Source organism: Schistocerca serialis, chromosome 3, assembly GCF_023864345.2.
Source record: "Schistocerca serialis cubense isolate TAMUIC-IGC-003099 chromosome 3, iqSchSeri2.2, whole genome shotgun sequence".
Classification (NCBI taxonomy): Eukaryota; Metazoa; Arthropoda; class Insecta; order Orthoptera; family Acrididae; genus Schistocerca; species Schistocerca serialis.
In genome coordinates, this window is record NC_064640.1 from 866,394,132 (window position 1) to 866,413,060 (window position 18,929).

At 37.9% G+C, this 18,929-nt stretch overlaps 1 protein-coding gene across 1 annotated transcript in view; it reads left to right on the plus strand.

Annotated features, from left to right (window-relative positions):
- The first annotated feature begins 5,003 nt into the window (after nt 1-5,003).
- LOC126471278 (DNA-binding protein RFX7) overlaps nt 5,004-18,929 on the plus strand; it is a 138,325-nt gene continuing 124,399 nt past the window's right edge. Inside the window, exon 1 of the mRNA XM_050099397.1 lies at nt 5,004-5,426. Within this exon, the coding sequence (XP_049955354.1) occupies nt 5,086-5,426 (341 nt within the window). The 5' untranslated portion in view covers nt 5,004-5,085. The remainder of the gene's footprint in view (nt 5,427-18,929) is intronic.

Below are 18,929 nucleotides of genomic sequence, written 5' to 3' on the forward strand. Positions count from 1 at the left end.
TTATCTGTGTACGTATTGTTAATGCTACTATCGAAAATTGTAGGCCTAAATTATAAGCATAAGAAATTAAATGTTCAAGTGAGAACGGTGGCGTAACGTATGTTTACAGTTACCATCATGGATCTATTTTGGAGGTATTTTGTGGCCATTTTAGCTGTATACGAATTTTTATTGTTACTCACTGGTGTTTCTATTGAAGTAGGCTGGTGATTCTGTTATATGAAGTGGTTTGCAAACGTGGGTCATGTTCTTCAGCGTATCAGGGCTGTAACTATAAAAGTTACGCATCTCTGTCACGTATTCTGAATGACTGTCACTGCAAGTAAACTGACATATGCCTGCTTTGCTGAATTTATTAGAAGTTATACCAACTGTTCGCGATTTGCTCGTAAAAGTTATGTAGTGAACACCTTTTTACATTTTTCGTCGTTTTTGTACAATATAATATGCATCAAAATATCATTATCTAACAAAGGTGTATACATTCTGAATATATCTTGTAGTTTTAAGTTTGATGACGAAAAGTGTTTTAAATATGAGAAAGTGTGTCTTTAACATGGTATGAACTTACACAGGATGCACTACAGGTCAATCTGTCACCAAAGCCTTTTATTCGAAATTCACGTTCGTTTTCTTTGCCAAACATAACCAGATTGTCACCTACCAACCTAGTCATTGGGCTATGCTAGAGATCAGTGTATCACCATACTAAGATATTTAGAAGGGGGGGGGGGGAGATCCAATAGCACACCCTAGCCATCTGCTCTGTAATATGTCGTCTATTCCGCATGCCACTTGTATTCCTTGTTTTCTCAGGACGTTTCACACCCAGTGGATTAGTTAGTTATCAAATATCAGTGTGTGTCATGTGTTCCTGTTATATGAGGCATCCCAATCTTGGTATACTTTCTTTGATCTTTTCTGCTGTGTGCTTGTTACTGTTGCATTTCTCTTGTGTGTTTTCTTTCTGTTCGTTTATATTACATGTCTCAGTTGTAGACATTTTCTATGGGGACTTTTGGCTGGTTTAGTTCCTGTAAGTAGCTGTATTTATTCATTGGGACTCTGTTTAGTCTGTCAAGAAGATATTTAGAGAACTGGTATTGGTGGTTTCCAGGATATAGTGTGATGTTTGTGTGCCAAAAAGTGTGCATGTGTCTGGCTAAATGTTATGCTAGTGCAGTTCTAAAATTCTTCACTGTTGTGAGTAGCACATTCTGTTTGTGAGTCCTTGGTTAATTATATACGTCAATATTTTGTCATGACTTATAAATAAAGACCCACTGATGATGCCACAACAGAGGTTAAATCTATTTAGGTGAAAACAAAGTAAATTGTCTTCTCGCTAGAAAATAGACTCCATTAATCCTCATTATTGTCTGCAATAGTGGAAATTAAATATATTATGATAACACTAAAAATTTTTTTAGATACATACATATACAAACATTTTACATAATGTTGTTCAGAAATGTGTAACAGCCATTTAAACTGAATTATTTTGTTGAGCTATAACCCTACTGAGGAAATATTGCTTAAATGCTTCACGTACTTTTTATGCTCTCCGTGAAGACCAATTAAAATGCCCTGTGCATGTGTCAGAGTCATTATCTTTCTTGTACATGTTAGAGTTGGTGTCCACTGACAGATGCTCACTCTCACTTATACCTTCCATATCAATGACAATATTGTGTAGTAGCCAAACACATTTTACAAGAGTATCAACATTAAAAGGCTGTAACTGAAGCTCCATCTAAAGGCACCTCCATTTGCTTGTCAAGATACCAAACGCACATTCATCAGCTTGTCTGGCCCTAAACAGGTGGTAACTGAAGATCTTCTTTTGGTGATCCATATTGTGTCCAGTGGGTTATGGTCTAATCAAATATTTCTTCAGGAAGTGTCCTTGATCACCCAGCAGTACATGAGGTACAGTAACTTCTGTTCCTGGTAGTAGTTTACTGGGTGGTACATTTAATGAATTACTTTCCACGCAATGATAGACGCAGTATCTACAAAGACACGCCTGTCACTCTGTCTCCCATATGTACCTACATCTGCTGTGATAAATCTGTACCTGGTGTCTGCAGTACCTTGAGGGTGAATAGAGAAGTGCTTTTCGTAATTAAAATACGTAGATACCGATTTAGGAGGACTTTTTATGCGAATGTGTTTGCCATCTGTGCTGTCTATACAATTGGGAAAATTCCACAAACACTCATAATCGTTCGCAATTTTGCGAAAATCTTCCATAATTTGCAATTTTACCCAGATGGCTTCACACATTTCATAAACAATGCTGGCGATGGTGTTACATCCCACTCTGAATGAGCGTGCCAATGATTTGAAAGCTATTCCTGTAAAAAGAAACCTGAAACAACATTTTATTTATTTGACTATGTATCTTAGGTGAAAGTGCAGATGGGTGAAGAGGCAGGCATACAGTGAATGTTATGTTGGCAAAGTATACAGTTGTACTGTGCTCCCATTGGCTGTCTCAAACCTTACTGATTCTTTACCAACATCTGCTCACAAACTCAGTAAAGCCACAACACTTTTATAACCCATTTGCACTTTATCTGTCTCGCTTTGTTGTGTTATCATTCTACGAATATTTGTGTGAGCGGTTCGATAGAAACTGATTTATCGTATGTGTGTTTTTAGCTTCCAACGTGAAAGCAACGGGAACGTCTTAACGTTCCAAAACCCCACAAATTCGACACATGAGACTTAGTGTTTGGCGATACAGATGTACAAGTTGCATCATACGATGAAGAAACACAACTTCAGGATTCATTTTCAGAACAAGCTGATCACGAAGGAACACACTCTTTAACTCAGGATGAAGGTAATACTTCCGAAAAGCTATGAAAATTGGTAGAGAAAAGGTGTCGAAAGAAAACAGGTCCAATTTATGATCTAATAGAACTGGAGAAAGCTAAGAAGCTATGAGTTCCAAGAATAAAACGTGCAAGAGTGTGATGAAGACTATTTCCTTCTCATAAGTTTATTGCTACATTTACATGCCATACAACAGCTCATGAAATTAATCACCAGAGTTAAATTCCAGCAGGTCTTAATTGAAAATCTGACGACATGTCAACTATACCCACACTCATTTCATGGTTCATCACACAGTACCACCACCTCATAAAGTCCGTCAGGCTCAGAACACTTGACATACATCAGTATTTGTGATGCTGAGGACCATCAAAATTCAGGAACAGTACTTGCATTATATCAACTAGAAAATTCTGGCTCATACGATGTCACACATTTCTTGGATGTGACCCAGTGAGGAATATCAATTGAGTGATTGCATAAATCTAAGGCTGCCGATGATTTGCGACCAAATTCAGTTGAATAATTCTATTCTGGTCATATTAGTATTTTACCAGGCTTAATGTTAGATGCTCTCAGATACAAGCAACTTCAATTCTTTGAACTTAGTATTACATAGTATGAGTCAAAAGAGTTAATGTGTGGTTAAAGCTCGCCTCTCTTCTGCTGAAATGCATTTCCTGAAATTGGATTGCTTTTCAATATCCCCGCGAATTATCTTTAGTACATAAGAGAATATTTCTCTCTTCATTCTCATATACTCATAAAATTTTCCCGATTGTTCTAGCAACTGAAGGAAGAGTTTATGGTATATGCCATGTTCTTCCCAAGACTGATTTAACTCATTTACATGCATTCTGTGTCGATCCAAGAACAAAACCCAGAATGCAGGATTCGTCTCTATACACAGAAGCGTTGTGGGAGCCATCCCGCCAAAAACTGTCGAAGGAGATCGGACGCATTGTACCAAACTGTCGGCCGATGTTATCGTGTTACCTCTGTCGACGGCCTCTGACGACCGTTGTCCGAGTCACTCCGACCGCAGCCTAACGCATACGTTACTGCACGTGATATTTACAGGTCTTACGAGTTACAGCGACCGTGTCCAGCGATCAGCGAGTTACTATTTGAGACCACTTTACTACTTCGTATCTGCGGATTTAAATAGACTCTCGATAACATACGACAATGTTAAGGAATTTATTGGGTACTTTTTCACTGACTGACTCACTACACTTACATGCGACACATCTTCCGAAAGACGAAAACGAATTCCCTAACTGTTTTTCGCTGTCGTGTTTATATGTTCAAGTCCAAAGCGGATTTGCTTGCCCATTTAAATATGGCGCCTGAAAAACAGCTGTTACAGTTTCTGATGTCGTCAGCACAATCGCTGTTTCTCTTCAACTAGACGAGGTGTAAACAGACGAAAATTTCTAAAAATAAGATGAAACCTGACAGCTAAAGCACGTTTCAAAACCGGTTGCGTTTACATGGGAGCAACAGTCGATTGCAGAATTGGAAAACCGGCGACCAGAAGCGGGTTTCCAGAACCGATTTTGATGTGTTTACATGTCCACCGAAAAGTGGTATTGGGGAATCGGTCTACGAAATGCGGTTTTGGAAGCCCCACGTAAACAAGGTGCATGACCACTCAGAAGTGGTATTGCGAAATCGGTTTACGAAATCCGGTTTTGGGGACCACATATAACCGGGGTGACTGATTTCCCGTCAACTAAGTTCAACATTGAGCTCGGTTACTCCCTTGATTTCTAGTCAGCATTTTGACATAACGAAAGCAGTAACCGAAATGGTTTTGTAATTGGTTATCATTTTGGGATCCACATTAAAGGCAATTATTTATGTTTTAAATTTGGGACAAATAATAGTTTTTTTTAATTTCCCAAAGCAAGTAAACGTCACAGCTTTTGAAGTCTCTAGTCAGTGAATGATGGCACAATAGTCCATCACTAGATGTTTCGAACGGATAATTTTAAATTGTCAAAACCTTTAGATTTTGATTGCTGTTTCACTCCCAATAGCGAGACTTTCGGCAGAAACCACGGTAAAACATCTTCAAAGTAAAGCCATGCTACAGTGCGATTAACGCTGTGGAATATCTTCCGCGTAGCTTCATGCCAGTCAAACACTAACAAGTTGCACAGCTGATTGATATGACAAAATGGTTGGCTGGCCTCGGTGGGGTGTTGGAAAAGTTTGTCATCAAAAACCTTGACTGGAAAAATGGATGGCCCAACTACACAAATAATGGCCACAGAAAATCATGACGCCGTTAGAGACATCAAATGTGAGCTTGACAACGAACTGGAGCAAAAAGAAGTTGGGTCGCAATATGTCATCGGAGGCAGCGGTGGATCTAGTGCCAGATATTCAGAAGCTAACGGGGATACGTCAAATGACAGTTGTGCCAGAATATCTAACAGTGTCCATGGTAATAATCATGGTAGTGACGGTATCTCACACAGTCATCCAGATAGTTCAAACTCTTTTGGTGATACGTTAAACACAAGTGGCCTTGACAGTACTACTCTCAAGTTAAAGGAAATCATAGAAGACACAATCAGGTATGACTTTCAGTGACATTGTTTGGTTTGGCGATGTTTCTTATTAGCAAGCTAATCCCTTTCGTTTACTTTTTAATTTTTGCATGTTTGTTTAAAGTGTGGATTGAAACAGAAATGAAGAATCCATAATTTATTAGTCCAATGCACTTTTACTGCAGATAGATTTATTTGTGACATATTATTTATTTATTTAGTAAATATTATCGGTATTTGTTTATTATTTATGTCTGTAAACAATCTCTGCCTTGTGAAAAATCATAAAACTAAATAATCACCTGTAATACATTCACATTAAGAGAAATGTATGACTCCACTACGTATTTCTTCATTAATTTCATTCACTTTTAGTATGTGAAAGTGTAGGCAGACTCTTTCTTATCTTTATAATCCCTGGTTTGTTTCTTAAGGAACGTAATTTGTATTGTAATGTATGTACAGTGCAGTAATTGCTTTATATCATGCAGGTGCTTAGTGTAGGGTTTAAAAAATTTGAATTTTGTAATTGGTTTCTGTCCTCCACATCCTTTTATCTCCCTCGAGTTTAAATATTTTACATCAGAACACGAGAGAAACTTTGATGGTGATTGTATTGTCTGTGGTGTTAGTACATTATTTGTTAAAAGTAACAAAATAAGGGTGAATAATTGTAATATTTCCGATAATCATTTTGGACCCACCCTTCTTTTAGATTCTTTAGTGCTTCATCCTAATCCTAGCCATTTGTTTTCTGACATTTAGCTCTTCTGGTTCCTTTTCTCGTCCAGTGAATTAATTTTCCACAAGGATCTGTGTGTGACATTCGAACGTATCTGTGATGATGATACCGTAGGCTGCTTACCTTCCAGTAGGTAGCAGTTTTCAAGCATTTATGTTCTATATCTTGGTTCTAATACGTCATTTTTTACATATTCAGAACAGTCCTGCAATGCATTATGTTGTTGCTTTATGACTTCATGCCATTCCTGGATAATATTGTTGTTATACAGTGTTGTTAATGAAAGCTCTTGTGTTTCGTCATTTATTGGAAATGAAAGATTTTGGGTCCTAAGGAGGAACACTGTAACTATATAGCACTGGACTTGTATCTGTTGAATACTGGAATGATTCTGCTCAATAAATTGCATCTTATTTTATTTCCCATCATTGTGTAATGGTGAAAGTACTCTATCTGTTATATGCTGTGGACAGGAAATTGAAGTTTAAATTTTCTAGTGAAGGGGATAGTGGTACAAGGCAGAGACAGTGGACTCAAATTTGTGTGCATGGTGGTTCAAATCATCTGAGCACTCAGATTTAGGTTGTCAGTTGTTTCCCCAAGTTGCGTACAATGTGCACCAAGATGGTTTTGGATAGTGCAGATTTCCCTCACCAAGCTAAACTCGTGTCACGTCTCTCATGACGTCATTGTCTGAACTTTAAACCTAGATATTATTCCTCCTCTTCTTTTTTTCTTTTTATAAACTTTCCTTACATTGTTTTGTAATTGAGTATAAAATGTCACTGAATGGCATCAGGTAACCTGAAAACACCTTGCACCATTTCTTACAAAAAATAAGAATAATAATAGTAATGTAGTTTGGGTCATTGTGGAATAGTGAGAAGGGACAGAGCAGTGAGCAGCAGCAGCCAGCCGAAGTGGCTGTGCGGTTAAAGGCGCTGCAGTCTGGACCGCTACGGTCGCAGGTTCGAATCCTGCCTCAGGCATGGATGTTTGTGATGTCCTTAGGTTAGTTAGGTTTAACTAGTTCTAAGTTTTAGGGGACTAATGACCTCAGCAATTGAGTCCCATAGTGCTCAGAGCCATTTGAACAGAGCAGTGAGCAGCAGCAGCAGTTATCTCAGATGAGAAGGAATTGAATTAGGTATTAATAAGCCTATTTTTATTATTTTTTGTTTCACAATTTTAATTCTAATGTTAGTTATATGCAAAATATACTCTTATTGTTTTATGCAGAAACAAAATTTGAAGCTATAAGAATGACTAACTGGGGTACAGTATGGTGCCTCGTAATATACACACATGCGGTTTTCAGTTAATGTTTGGTAGTGTTTCCCCTTTCAAGTGTGGTGTTGCCCAGTGTCTAGGGTAAGTTGAAAGATGACAATCTGTCTGATGTTTGACAAAGTGAGAGAGTATGAACAAGAAATAGGGTCTGTAGTAACAGATTTATCTGTAGTGTAGCCGAAGATCTATACAACTCACTCATTCATTACGAATAATTAAAATATGGAAAGATAAATTCAGAAAAGCTGTGTTAAATAATAGACAAATCTCTGACAGCTATAGTTTTCATGAATCTCGCATAAACAAAAATTGTCTGTGTAGAATGAGGCACTATGTAACTCTTATCCTGTTTTATGTTTAGTAAGACAATAGGGAAGTATGAAAACTGATTATGTAACCCAGTTGACTTGATAATGCGAACAACTTACAAAGTTGCCAGATCTCCAAAATGTGTGTAATTTTATATAGTAAACTATTCTGCTCTTGTTGTTAATCTTTTAATTGCTTTTAGTATGGATGAAATACCAATGTTATAAATTATTTTCATACACTTGAATGATTCATAACAATTTTAAGTGATTTGTAGCAATTTGTAGAAAATTACAGGCAATAAAAAGATACACATCAGTTTATGATTCATGAAGATGTGTGTTAAATGCCGGGCAGGATAATATTGTGAAATTCTGAGTATCAAGTAACAGAGCTACCATAATGTACACTAAGTCTGTTCAATTCAGGCACTAAAAGCACATACAGAATGGGGAGAATATTGGTGAACTAATAAAAGTCTCTAGACTGAACAAAACAGTTTGGTTTTACATGAAACCAGGAAAGATGCAGGTGGAATATTAAAAGAAGGCAACTACAAGATATGAAAAAAGTATTAATTCTGTTTTGTACGGGACACTAAATCAGGATCAACTGAACCTACCGATACTGGGTGTTGGCTTCATCCCGTAACATAATGATGGTGTGACTTATGAAGTCATACATTCACAAACAGAAAGAAAGCAGAATATTGACAATATTCCCTTTGCATCTGTCGGCCTATTACTTTTTTTATGTTTTGTTGACTATCTGCTCTCTAGCATAGCTTGAGGAATGGATTAGTATGGAAAAAGACAATTCGATGGTGAGCTGGTGAAGGCAGTGAATGTGAATATGAAGTCTTAGCTGTGATGCCATACTGATTTGTAGCATAGCCTGAGGTCTAGGGTAGGTGGTAAGGTGTCAATGTGGTTGTGAGTTGGCAAATTGATTTCAGTATCTTAAAATTGATTCCTAAATCAGTCTAATTGGATGGTGTATATTAAGCAGTCAGCTGTGAGGTTGGTCTGAATGCTGTAGTCATTTACTAGACTTGCAGTTATTAAACACCAAAATATCGTTGTCTGCATTTAACTTTTGAGATGACCAGACATGTTATTTCTCGACCTCGACCTACAACAACATGAAATTTTTCAAATGTATAAAATATTGACATTGAAATGTAAAGCCATCCATTTGTTGCACTGCTTATGAGACTCAAATAGAGGTAAAAACCACATAAAGTGGCAAAATATCTTATAACCATGTGTTGGCTGAACTTGAAACCTTTGGTAAGTTTCCTAACAACAGCACTGTCAGTAAAACATGTGACCATTGTGGTTGAAAATAATTTCAGGAAATTATCGCAGGCGTTGGATAAGTTTATCTGTGTGGGATCTAGTTGTTAAACACATCTCTCAAGTTTTAAAACAAGGTGTGTGTTGGATTGCTACAAGTATAAGAATAGTTTAAAACTGGGAATGTAAGAATTTACTTTTCAAGATTGAGGAAATTCTGAGTACTACAAGGGGCCCACATTTTGCTTATAACTGATAAATGCAAAATACTATCACCATCGAAGCTCAACAAAGAGGAAGATTTAAGATGATGATGCTGCAGTTGGGAGGGAAAATTCAGTATGTAGCTGTAATCAGTGAACTCAGAGAGATAGGTCTTTATAAATATCCAGCATTAATTATCTTTTGCACACTTTTATATGTAATTTGTTGTTCACTTACTCTCTGTATATGTATTGGCAACTTCTTAAAATCATGTTGGCACTATTTGGAAAGTTGCATTTAACACTATCAAAGTACATTTACATTTTATTGAATTCAATTACTTTTTGTTTCTGTCTCTCTGTATTTGACAAATTTTCTTGTTTTATTTTGTGTTTGCACTCTGTAGTATATAAAAGTATATTTATAGCATGTAAAAAAAGCTTTGGAGTACATGCAATACATACACTTACAGTTAAACTTGATTAGTTGCTGAGCATAGTTTGACTCAATGATTTAATGTACATAATATTGTGCTGAAATTAGATGCTATTGCTGTTCTCTGCTGTAGCTGATGTTTTTGTCAAATAAAGAAAAATCAGTTGGCAAAATCTCAGATGCCCATAAAGAGAATATTATGAAATTCTGGACATCAAGTAACAGTGTGAGCCAACAAAACATAAATAAGCCTGATGGATTCAGACATTAACACAGCTTTGCAGAAGTGGATGCTGAATGTGTATACTGTTGGTGCATTGGTAAAGACCATTATCAGAACAACATTTAACTGTACATAAGACCAAGAAAGATCAGAAGAGATGTGAAGAAAATGTAGTTGCCAAATTTGAAAAATTATGGTGCAAATAAGTTCTTCTATAAATACAATGATGATTTACCCAAAGTAGAACAGGGCTGTTAGCCGGATTAAAAACTAATGGGGTCTGGCATGCCGGCCACTGTGCATGTGGATTGTAGATGCCTTTTACCATTCATGTAGGCAATTTCTGAGCAGGATCTATATTTTCAAATCAGATTAGTAGTGCACTAACTATTAATTACAGCCTACTCACACAAATGCCGTCCATTGTGTTATGATGTAATTTCTGATGGAAAATCGTGAGACATATGGAGGCAGTCTTGATAGTGTAGCATAAAATGAGAAAACTGGGTCCCTAAGCGGATGGGATATTAATGTATCATAGACATATTTAACCACACCTGCAAATCAGTAGTCTGGCACATATGGCTAGGGAGGTACCAGGTAATTTATAGCAAGATTTAATGTGTATTAACTGCTAGTTATTTCACTTGATTTTTTTGGGTTGGTTGTCCATATTGTTAGATATTTAGAATATGACCTAAGAAAATTAGTTCTCCCATGGAATGGCAGTTTCAGTAAATAAAGAGGAAAAGTTTGTTTCTCACACCTTTCATTCTTGATTGCATTCTCAAAGTTAATGTACTGATTGATTTGAGAACTGTTGACAGTATTTGTGTTTGATACATTGCTCTTTTCCTCCACGTACCCCATTCATTTACTGAGCTAAAGACATACTTTCATACTCTTTTTGCAGTTTCTACGTTTTCTTATGTTGTTGTTGTCGTCTGTTGTTTATTCATTAAATTTGTGTTGTCATGGCAGTAAAAATTGTACAGCACTTCACTTTTGACCCACCTGTTCAGTGAGTTGTCCTGACAGGATTACTGGTATTGAATAGTGTCTTTTGTTGGTAGCAGAGTCATTCGAAGTTTCTCTAGATTTCTAGAGTTTCTCTAGATTTGACACCTTTAGAAGAATATGCATTGTCTTCTTTTATTGCACGAGTCTTTGTATGATACCATATTCGCAAGCTCAGAGTATCTATTTGTACAGTAATCAAAATGTCCTTGGTTCATTCCCAGCCACTGCTTAAAATTAGAATAAAAATCAGCACCAGTGGCAGCGAAACACTCCCAGTACAATGAGTCACCCTTGTTCTGAGAACGTGAGGGTGGAGGAGCGTGTAAAGTTTCAGAGCAGCTTCTTCCTCTTCAGATGGAAAACTGCCCCTAAAAGGCAATCAGCAGTGTGACCTTAAGAAATTAGCACAGTCAGAATATTGTAATGAACTGCAGGAAGGCCTGCAGAGAATTAATGAATGGTGTAGGGTCTGACAGTTGATCTTGGATGTAAATAAATCTACATTTACATATGTACTCCACAAGCCACCATATGGTGTGTGGCGGAGGGCACCCTGTACCTCTACTAGCCATTTCCATGTCTGTTCCACTCGCAAATAGTGAGAGGAGAAAACGACTGTCTATACGCCTCCGCATGAGCTCTAATTTCTTGTATCATAACTTCATGATGCATTTGTGAAATGTATGTTGGCAGCAGTAGAATCATTCTGCAGTCAGATTCAAATGCTGGTTCTCTGAATTTTCTCAGTAGTGTTCCTTGAATAGAACACTGCCTTACCCCCAGGGATTCACATTTGAATTCTTGAAATGCCTCCATGACACTTGCATGTAGTTTAGATCTACTGGTAAAAAATCTACCAGCTCGCCTCTTGAGTTGCTTCAATCTCTTCCTTTAATCTGACCTGGTACGGACCCCAAACAGTCAAATGGTACTCAAGAATAGGTCGCACTAGAGACCTTCCACTCACATAAAAAACAAAGGACCCCAATAAACTTTGGGAACAGTGTTGCAAATTGGGAGCTCTGCTTGTATTCCATGTTTGAGGTGAGCAGCTTTCACCAACTTTGCCTGCTGCCTGTGTGAACTGACAACGGCCTCAGAACCCATGTGACAGGTGTCATTGGTGCCAATGTGAGCCACAACTTTCAGACAACTGCATCCTACACACTTGATAGCCACAGGCAATGACACCTCCATGTCTTGGATGAAGGAGTTTATGACCCCGATCTTGGATTAGGTCCCCATGGCAGATGTTCTGAGGGAACATTGCCTTTCTTTCCAGCCGTGAATGCTGTTTTCCTAAGGGGCTCCATAATGCAAATAATGTTGGAGCTCTTGATAATTAACAAACCCCTACCCACGTGTGCCTGCTCCGAGCCTGCTGAAGAAAAAGCTACCTGTTCACTCACAGGACAGATAGGTGAGGCCACACGGCCAACCTCCACATTGGCCCTCTGCCTTGAGCGATGTGAACATGTTACCACCCATCACTCGCCCCACAGAGAGGGTGGATCCACCATATCAGGTACACTAGGAGGTGCCTTGGAAGCAGAACCCACGGGCAAGATAAGTGACACCTGGGATTTCCCATGCAATGCTCCAGGTTCTCTGCCACCACTACACCCTGAGCCAGCATCCTGAAGGTGGCTGACCATAGACAAAAGAGCATTCTGCTGTTTGGGTACTGTGACCAGTTCCCCCCTGCATCTGCACACTGTGTGCACATATCCTACCAATGCTAGCAAGACTAACTGAAGACATAAACTATAAAAGTGGACAGAAACCTAGATATGTGACTTGCTACCCTCCTGATGTGTCACCAATGGATGCAGATGCCTTAATGAGCTAGATAGCTGGCTGTTCAGAAGACATGAAAACTGCACTACAGCCTCTTAAATAGAAAAACACCCAAGATATTTAAGAAATATACTATGAGGAAAACACAGCAAAAGATAAATACATAACTTGCCACTCTGGAGGTGTGTATGAGCCAACAGGTGGGGCCTGAAATGTAATGTATTGCACACTCGTAGGAGAACGGATCCACTACCATGCAGTTAAACTGTTGGCAACAAGTCACAGTAAACAATAACTCCCATAAACATCTACATCTGTACACTATAAGCCACCTTGCTTAGTGTGGCCGAGAGTACAGGGTGTCCCACTGAAACCTCCCTGATTTCAAAGACCCAGGGGGAAAAAAACACAGTAGATAAGACAATGAAAAATGCACCTCATTGTAGAGCATCTCAAAGACTTTATTTATATATCATCAATACACCTGTACATGTGAACCATTTGTAGCATGAAGAATATCGAGTCTCTATTCAATTTCTTGCCAAGTTCTGTGTAACATTTCTTCTGTTATTGTTGCAATCGCATTAGCGATGTTGCAATGTAGGAGTATAGTCCACTTTGGTCGCATACGTGCGGTCCTTCACGAATCCCCACGTGAAGAAATCAAGCAGGGTAATGTCGGATGAATGTGGTGGCCAGGCAATGGGTCCTCCACGTCCGATCCAACAATTGGGAAATTTCCTATCCAGGAACTTGCAAACAGCCATTGACCCATGCGGCGGAGCTCCATCTTGTTGAAAAATGATGTTGGGTTGCAAGACTAGTATGTGAGGGTACACAAACTGCTCCAACATGTCCAGATACACTGACCCATTCATTGTTTGTTCTGCTAAGAAGAACGGTCCAACAGTCCTATCGTGCACTAATCCGCACCAGTCGTTTAGTTTAGGGATATCACGAACATGTTCAATGACGACGTGCAGATTTTGCGAACCCCAAATCCGAACATTATGCCTATTAATCCTTCCTGATAGATGAAAGGTTGCCTTATCTGAGAATAAACATCTTTCCAGGAAGCTGGCATCCATATCAGTAGGCTGCAGCATATCCGCAGCAAATTGTTGTTGGTGTGGTTTGACGTTCGGCATCAGATGTTGCAGAATTTGCACTTTGTAGGCACACGTACGAAGATACTGGTGAACTACATGATGCAATGTTGATCGAGGTACATCAGATGGCCTAGATACTTGAATTGACTTGCGTTGAATTCTGAGAAATGTTTGTCTGATGTCCTCCACTGTTTCTTCTGAAACTCCATAACATGCACCACCAGAATGTTTCAGAACACTTCCTGTTGCCAGAAACTTCCTATACCAGTCCTTAATTGTTTTCACATCAGGTGGATCACATTCATATACACAACGATAATTTCTTTGCACAGTAATCGCGTATTTTGTTTATGCACTGCGCTGCTGTGGAGTTGCCATTTTCACTTCATGTGACCATGCTGCAATACATTACATTTGAGGCCCCATCTGTTGGCTGATGCACACCTCCGGAGTGGGGAGTTATGTATTTATCTTTTGCTGTGTTTTCCTCATAGTATATTTCTTAAATATCGTGGGTGTTTTTCTATGTAAGTAGCGGGGGGTATGCCCTCATCGCATATTCCACTTTGGGGGCCTCCAGCTGCTCCGTGGATGGGGCACTTTGCCTGCCTTTCTTCCTCTCCTCCCTTTCTGCCTTGTTCCTTTTTCTAGGCTTTGTTGACCTTCGATAGACCTTGGGGTTTTCTTTCTTTGGGTTCCGCACACTAGTCCCTTCTTTGATGTGTAGTTTTGTTCACTTGCTTGTTCCAGGTAGGAAGGACCTGTGGCCTTGTAGTTCAGTCCCTTTAATCATTAAACCAGCTGACCAACCAACCAACCAACCAACCAACCAACACTTAAATCCTTCAGCAGAACAGTAACAAACCACACACAAGCACTGTAACATCTGCAACAATTCGACACCTTTGGTTCACTGTCATCAGTCATTCTCCATATGGTCCTGACCTGACCCCATCCAATTTTCATCTATTTACAGAAGTTAAAGAACACCTTAGAGGACTTCACTTTGATAGTGATAAGCAGTGATGGAGGTTGTGACTGTCAGCAAAATGAAACATTGTACAGTGACAGTATCAACAAATTGGTCTCTCATTTGGAGAAATGTGTTCATTACCAGAGTGACTGTTAAGAAATAATTACGTAGACATGAAGAATAAAGATGTAGAATATCAATAATGTTTATTTTATTTAAAAAGCTTTAAAGAGTTTTCACACAAAGAATTTGGAGGCATTACTTTTCATGATGTCCTCGTACATGTAAAAGTCAAGTATGAAATAAGGGGAAAGATGGGAATGATTTTGTTGGTGTTAGACCTGTTCCCTTTTTGCTTTACTCTGGATTTTAAATTGAATTTTAGAGTTCAGTTTCTTGCTTTAACATAGAGCTGTACATACATACATCTTTTATTGTAATAAACATTGTAACATATTTTTGAATGATGTTAGACGTTTTGCATGGTGCATTACTCAGTTATGTTCATAGGCAGTATGAGATACCATGATGTGACTGAATTTCAAAACTGCATCTAGTCTTGATGGATATAGACCGTAGATTTCTTGATGTCATCCATTTTGTTATTATTTATGGTCAGTACAGCTATGTAGACTGTCTTTGAAAGGAGTTTCAAAGATTGCACTACTTTTCTCAGCCTCAAAGTGTCCATAATCAAGTCAGTAATATTCATGTTGTGTGTAATGCAATGCCAATTTTCAACTGAAAATATCATCTCACTGTATTTTGAGATAGTGAGAACCCTTTTTCAGGTGTCTAGGGATGACTTTACCGTACAAATCATTGTTCAGACAGCTTCTTCTATAGGATGTAGACCACCATGACCTCTAGTCTATAAAAGAATCCACCTTCATTTGAAAAATGGAAAACTGGTAATTTTTCAAGGGTGTTTTACGAGTTCAGCAACATCATTCACTAAAGTGTCTTCCCTCTTCCTTCACATTCCTTCTAATTATCCCCAAATCCCAATCATTCAGCATGAACAAGTAACCTTTAATGCAAAAAATAGCTTTAATGTCAGTGAACCTTTTGATCTTGCGCATCACCACAGTCATCCTAACCAGAGTATTGTTTTTGTTCTGGCCCACACAATTGACCCCTAACATGTATAAAATTTTTATTTCTTTATCAGTCGTATTTTCAGTGGAAATTCAACTTGAGCCCTGTCCTCTCTCACCTTCATGGTAGATGAAAAATTGGCATTTCCCATGAAGGTAGGTTATGCACACAGAAAACATTCACAGTAAGTTGTCCCAAGTATGAGGTGAGGTGCCCTCAACACAAATGCAAGGTAGAGAGATGCCAGTGAAGTCAATACAGATTTCAACATGTCCTGGACTACTTCCCTGTCTGCAGTAAATAGAAAATTGAAGCTGTTGCAAGACTCTCGTTATCATACAAAAAGGTTTCCTTTTTGTGGTAAACAACAGACTGATCCTCTCAGAACCATAATTATCAAAAAATAGAAATTTATAAATTTCGGACTAGTTGCCTTTCTGAAGTAAGCAAGTCATATACAGGGTGTAGACAAACATATGGAAACATCAAAAACAAAACACATCACCATGCCTAATATGGTGTACAAAACCATTGACATTCAACAAAACTGCTTTCAGTCATCTCAGAATTGATAAATACAGGTCCTATTTGGTTTTAGGGGACTCTTGTACCATTCTTTCTTCAAAATAGTGGTGAGTTGAGGTAATGATGATGGAGGTAGATAGTGATCATGCACCCTTCTACATTCATATGATTTGTCGACCTAGAAAAAGCATTTTACAAAGTAAAATGGTGCAAGATTTTTTAAATTAGGGGTGAACTAGAAGTCAGATATAGGAAAAAATGGATAATATACAAATATACTAAGAGGAATCAATGGGAGTGGAAGACAAAGAAGGAAGTGCTCTGATTAAAATGGGTGGAAGACAGGGATGTAGTCTTTGAACTGCTGGTCAGCCTCTATAAACATTGAAGAAGCAGTGATGGAAATAGAAGAAAGTTTCAAATGTGGGATTGAAATTTAAGGGAAAGGATGTCAATGATAAGATCTGCTGGAAACATAGCCATCCTCAATGGAAGTGGAGAAGAATTGCAGGACCTCTGTTGAATGGAATGAATAGTGGAACAGGTACGGAATAGGAACTGAGAGTAAATTGAAGAAACACTGAAGTATTGAAGAGTAGCAGAAATGAGATTAGCAATAAACTTATCATCAAAACTGACAACCACAAAGTAAATGAAGTTAAGGAATTCTGCTACCTTTGAAGCAAAATAACACATTACGAACAAAGCGAAGAGGATATAAAAAGCAAGCTAGCACAGGCAAAGAGGGCATTCCTGGCCAAAAGAAGCCTACTGATATCAGACATAGGCCTTAATTTGAGGAAAAAATTCTGAGACTGTATGTTTGAGCACGGCATTGTATAGTAGCAAATACTGGACTGTGGGAAAACAGGAAAAGGAAAGAATCAAAGCATTTGAGATATGGTGCTATAGAAGGATATTAAAAATTGGCTGGCCTTGTAAGATGAGGCATGAGGAGAGTCTATATAGAATCAACAAAGAAAGGAACATGTGGAAAACATTGACAAGAAAAAGGGGCAGGCTCATAGGACATGTGTTAAGACATCAGGGAGTAATTTCCACCGCACTACAGGAAACCTTAGACAGTAAAAACTATATTGGAAGACAGAGATTGGATTACATCCAACAAATAATTTAAGATGTTGAGTACAAGTGCTACTCTAAGATGAAGGACCATATCAAACCAATAAGACATCTGATGGCTTGAAAATATATGTTAGATATATGATGGTTTCATTATTATGTAGATCCATTTTTCTTGTGATTTAAATTTACTTTCTGTGACATTCTGTATCTGTCAGAATTTTTTATTCAGATATTAGCTACCATAATTTTTGTTCTTGGTTTCCACATTTTCCATAGTAGCTATCTGATTAAAATGTATTTTCTGTCATCCCGTATTTCTGTGAGCTGATCTGGTATTATTAATAAAGGAAACAAATTGCAATAACTTCTCTTTTTTCCGCATTGTATTCTTATTTTAAAGTATCTGATTATGATAGTTGATGCAACGTGTAATTGAATGAATTATGTGACCAAGATAGAAGTCATTAAATAATAGATTGTGCATTATATTACCATGCTCTAAATCATAAAAGGTATTAGTTTCATAATATACAACACAGAGTTTGTTTGTTGCAATTTTACACACCACTTTTACATGAGTGCACTGTGTATTTGTTTTTGTGACAAACGTACCTAAAAATAGTATATGCAATCTACCATGAGATATTTGCACTGGTCACAGATAAGTTTAGAACCTGTCGTCTCCTCTTTCTTTGCACAGAAGTGTAACACGTTACTTATGATGAAGTAGAAGCTCATCACTGTACGATGAGTATACAAAATGTAACATTTTCTTTGCACACCACAATTCTATACTATTACTTGAGTGGCTCAGAAATGTTTCACATGTGATACAGTAAAAGAAATGTGTTCTTCCATTTGTAACAGAGTTACATGCAGTCCTGAAAGACTAGAGCAGATTGTGCTTGATTGAGAGAACTTTTTATTTATTCTTGTTCCCTAAATGCTTTAAAGTAGCTCAACTGATGGCTTGCTACGTGGTTGAGCAAGTATGTGTTAGACTACAAAGCTAGTGTGTCAAGGTTTGATTGATGTTTTGTACTAGATCTTTTTTACTGTCATTTATAATTTTGACCTCGTAGTACTCTGGGTGTGTAAAAACTGTCAAGTGACACCTTGATTTAAATTCTTTATTAAGTTCCATACCCAACCATAAATAATTGAATGATTTTATTTAGGAATTAGTCAAAAACAAGGGGCAGCACCTCTAATGGAACAATGCTAAGTAAAGTGCTGTGGTGGTCATACCAAATTTCATGTTATCGATTGCTGTACATTTATTCAGTGGAGAATTTGTTCAAACAATTGAGGACTCCCTTCTCGTGAGTGAAAGTAGGGGCATGTGTATAACTGTCCAGTCTTTCATACAATTCTGAATCAAGGTAAGCACACAGGTAGGCTTGGCAACCAAGCAAATTAATAGA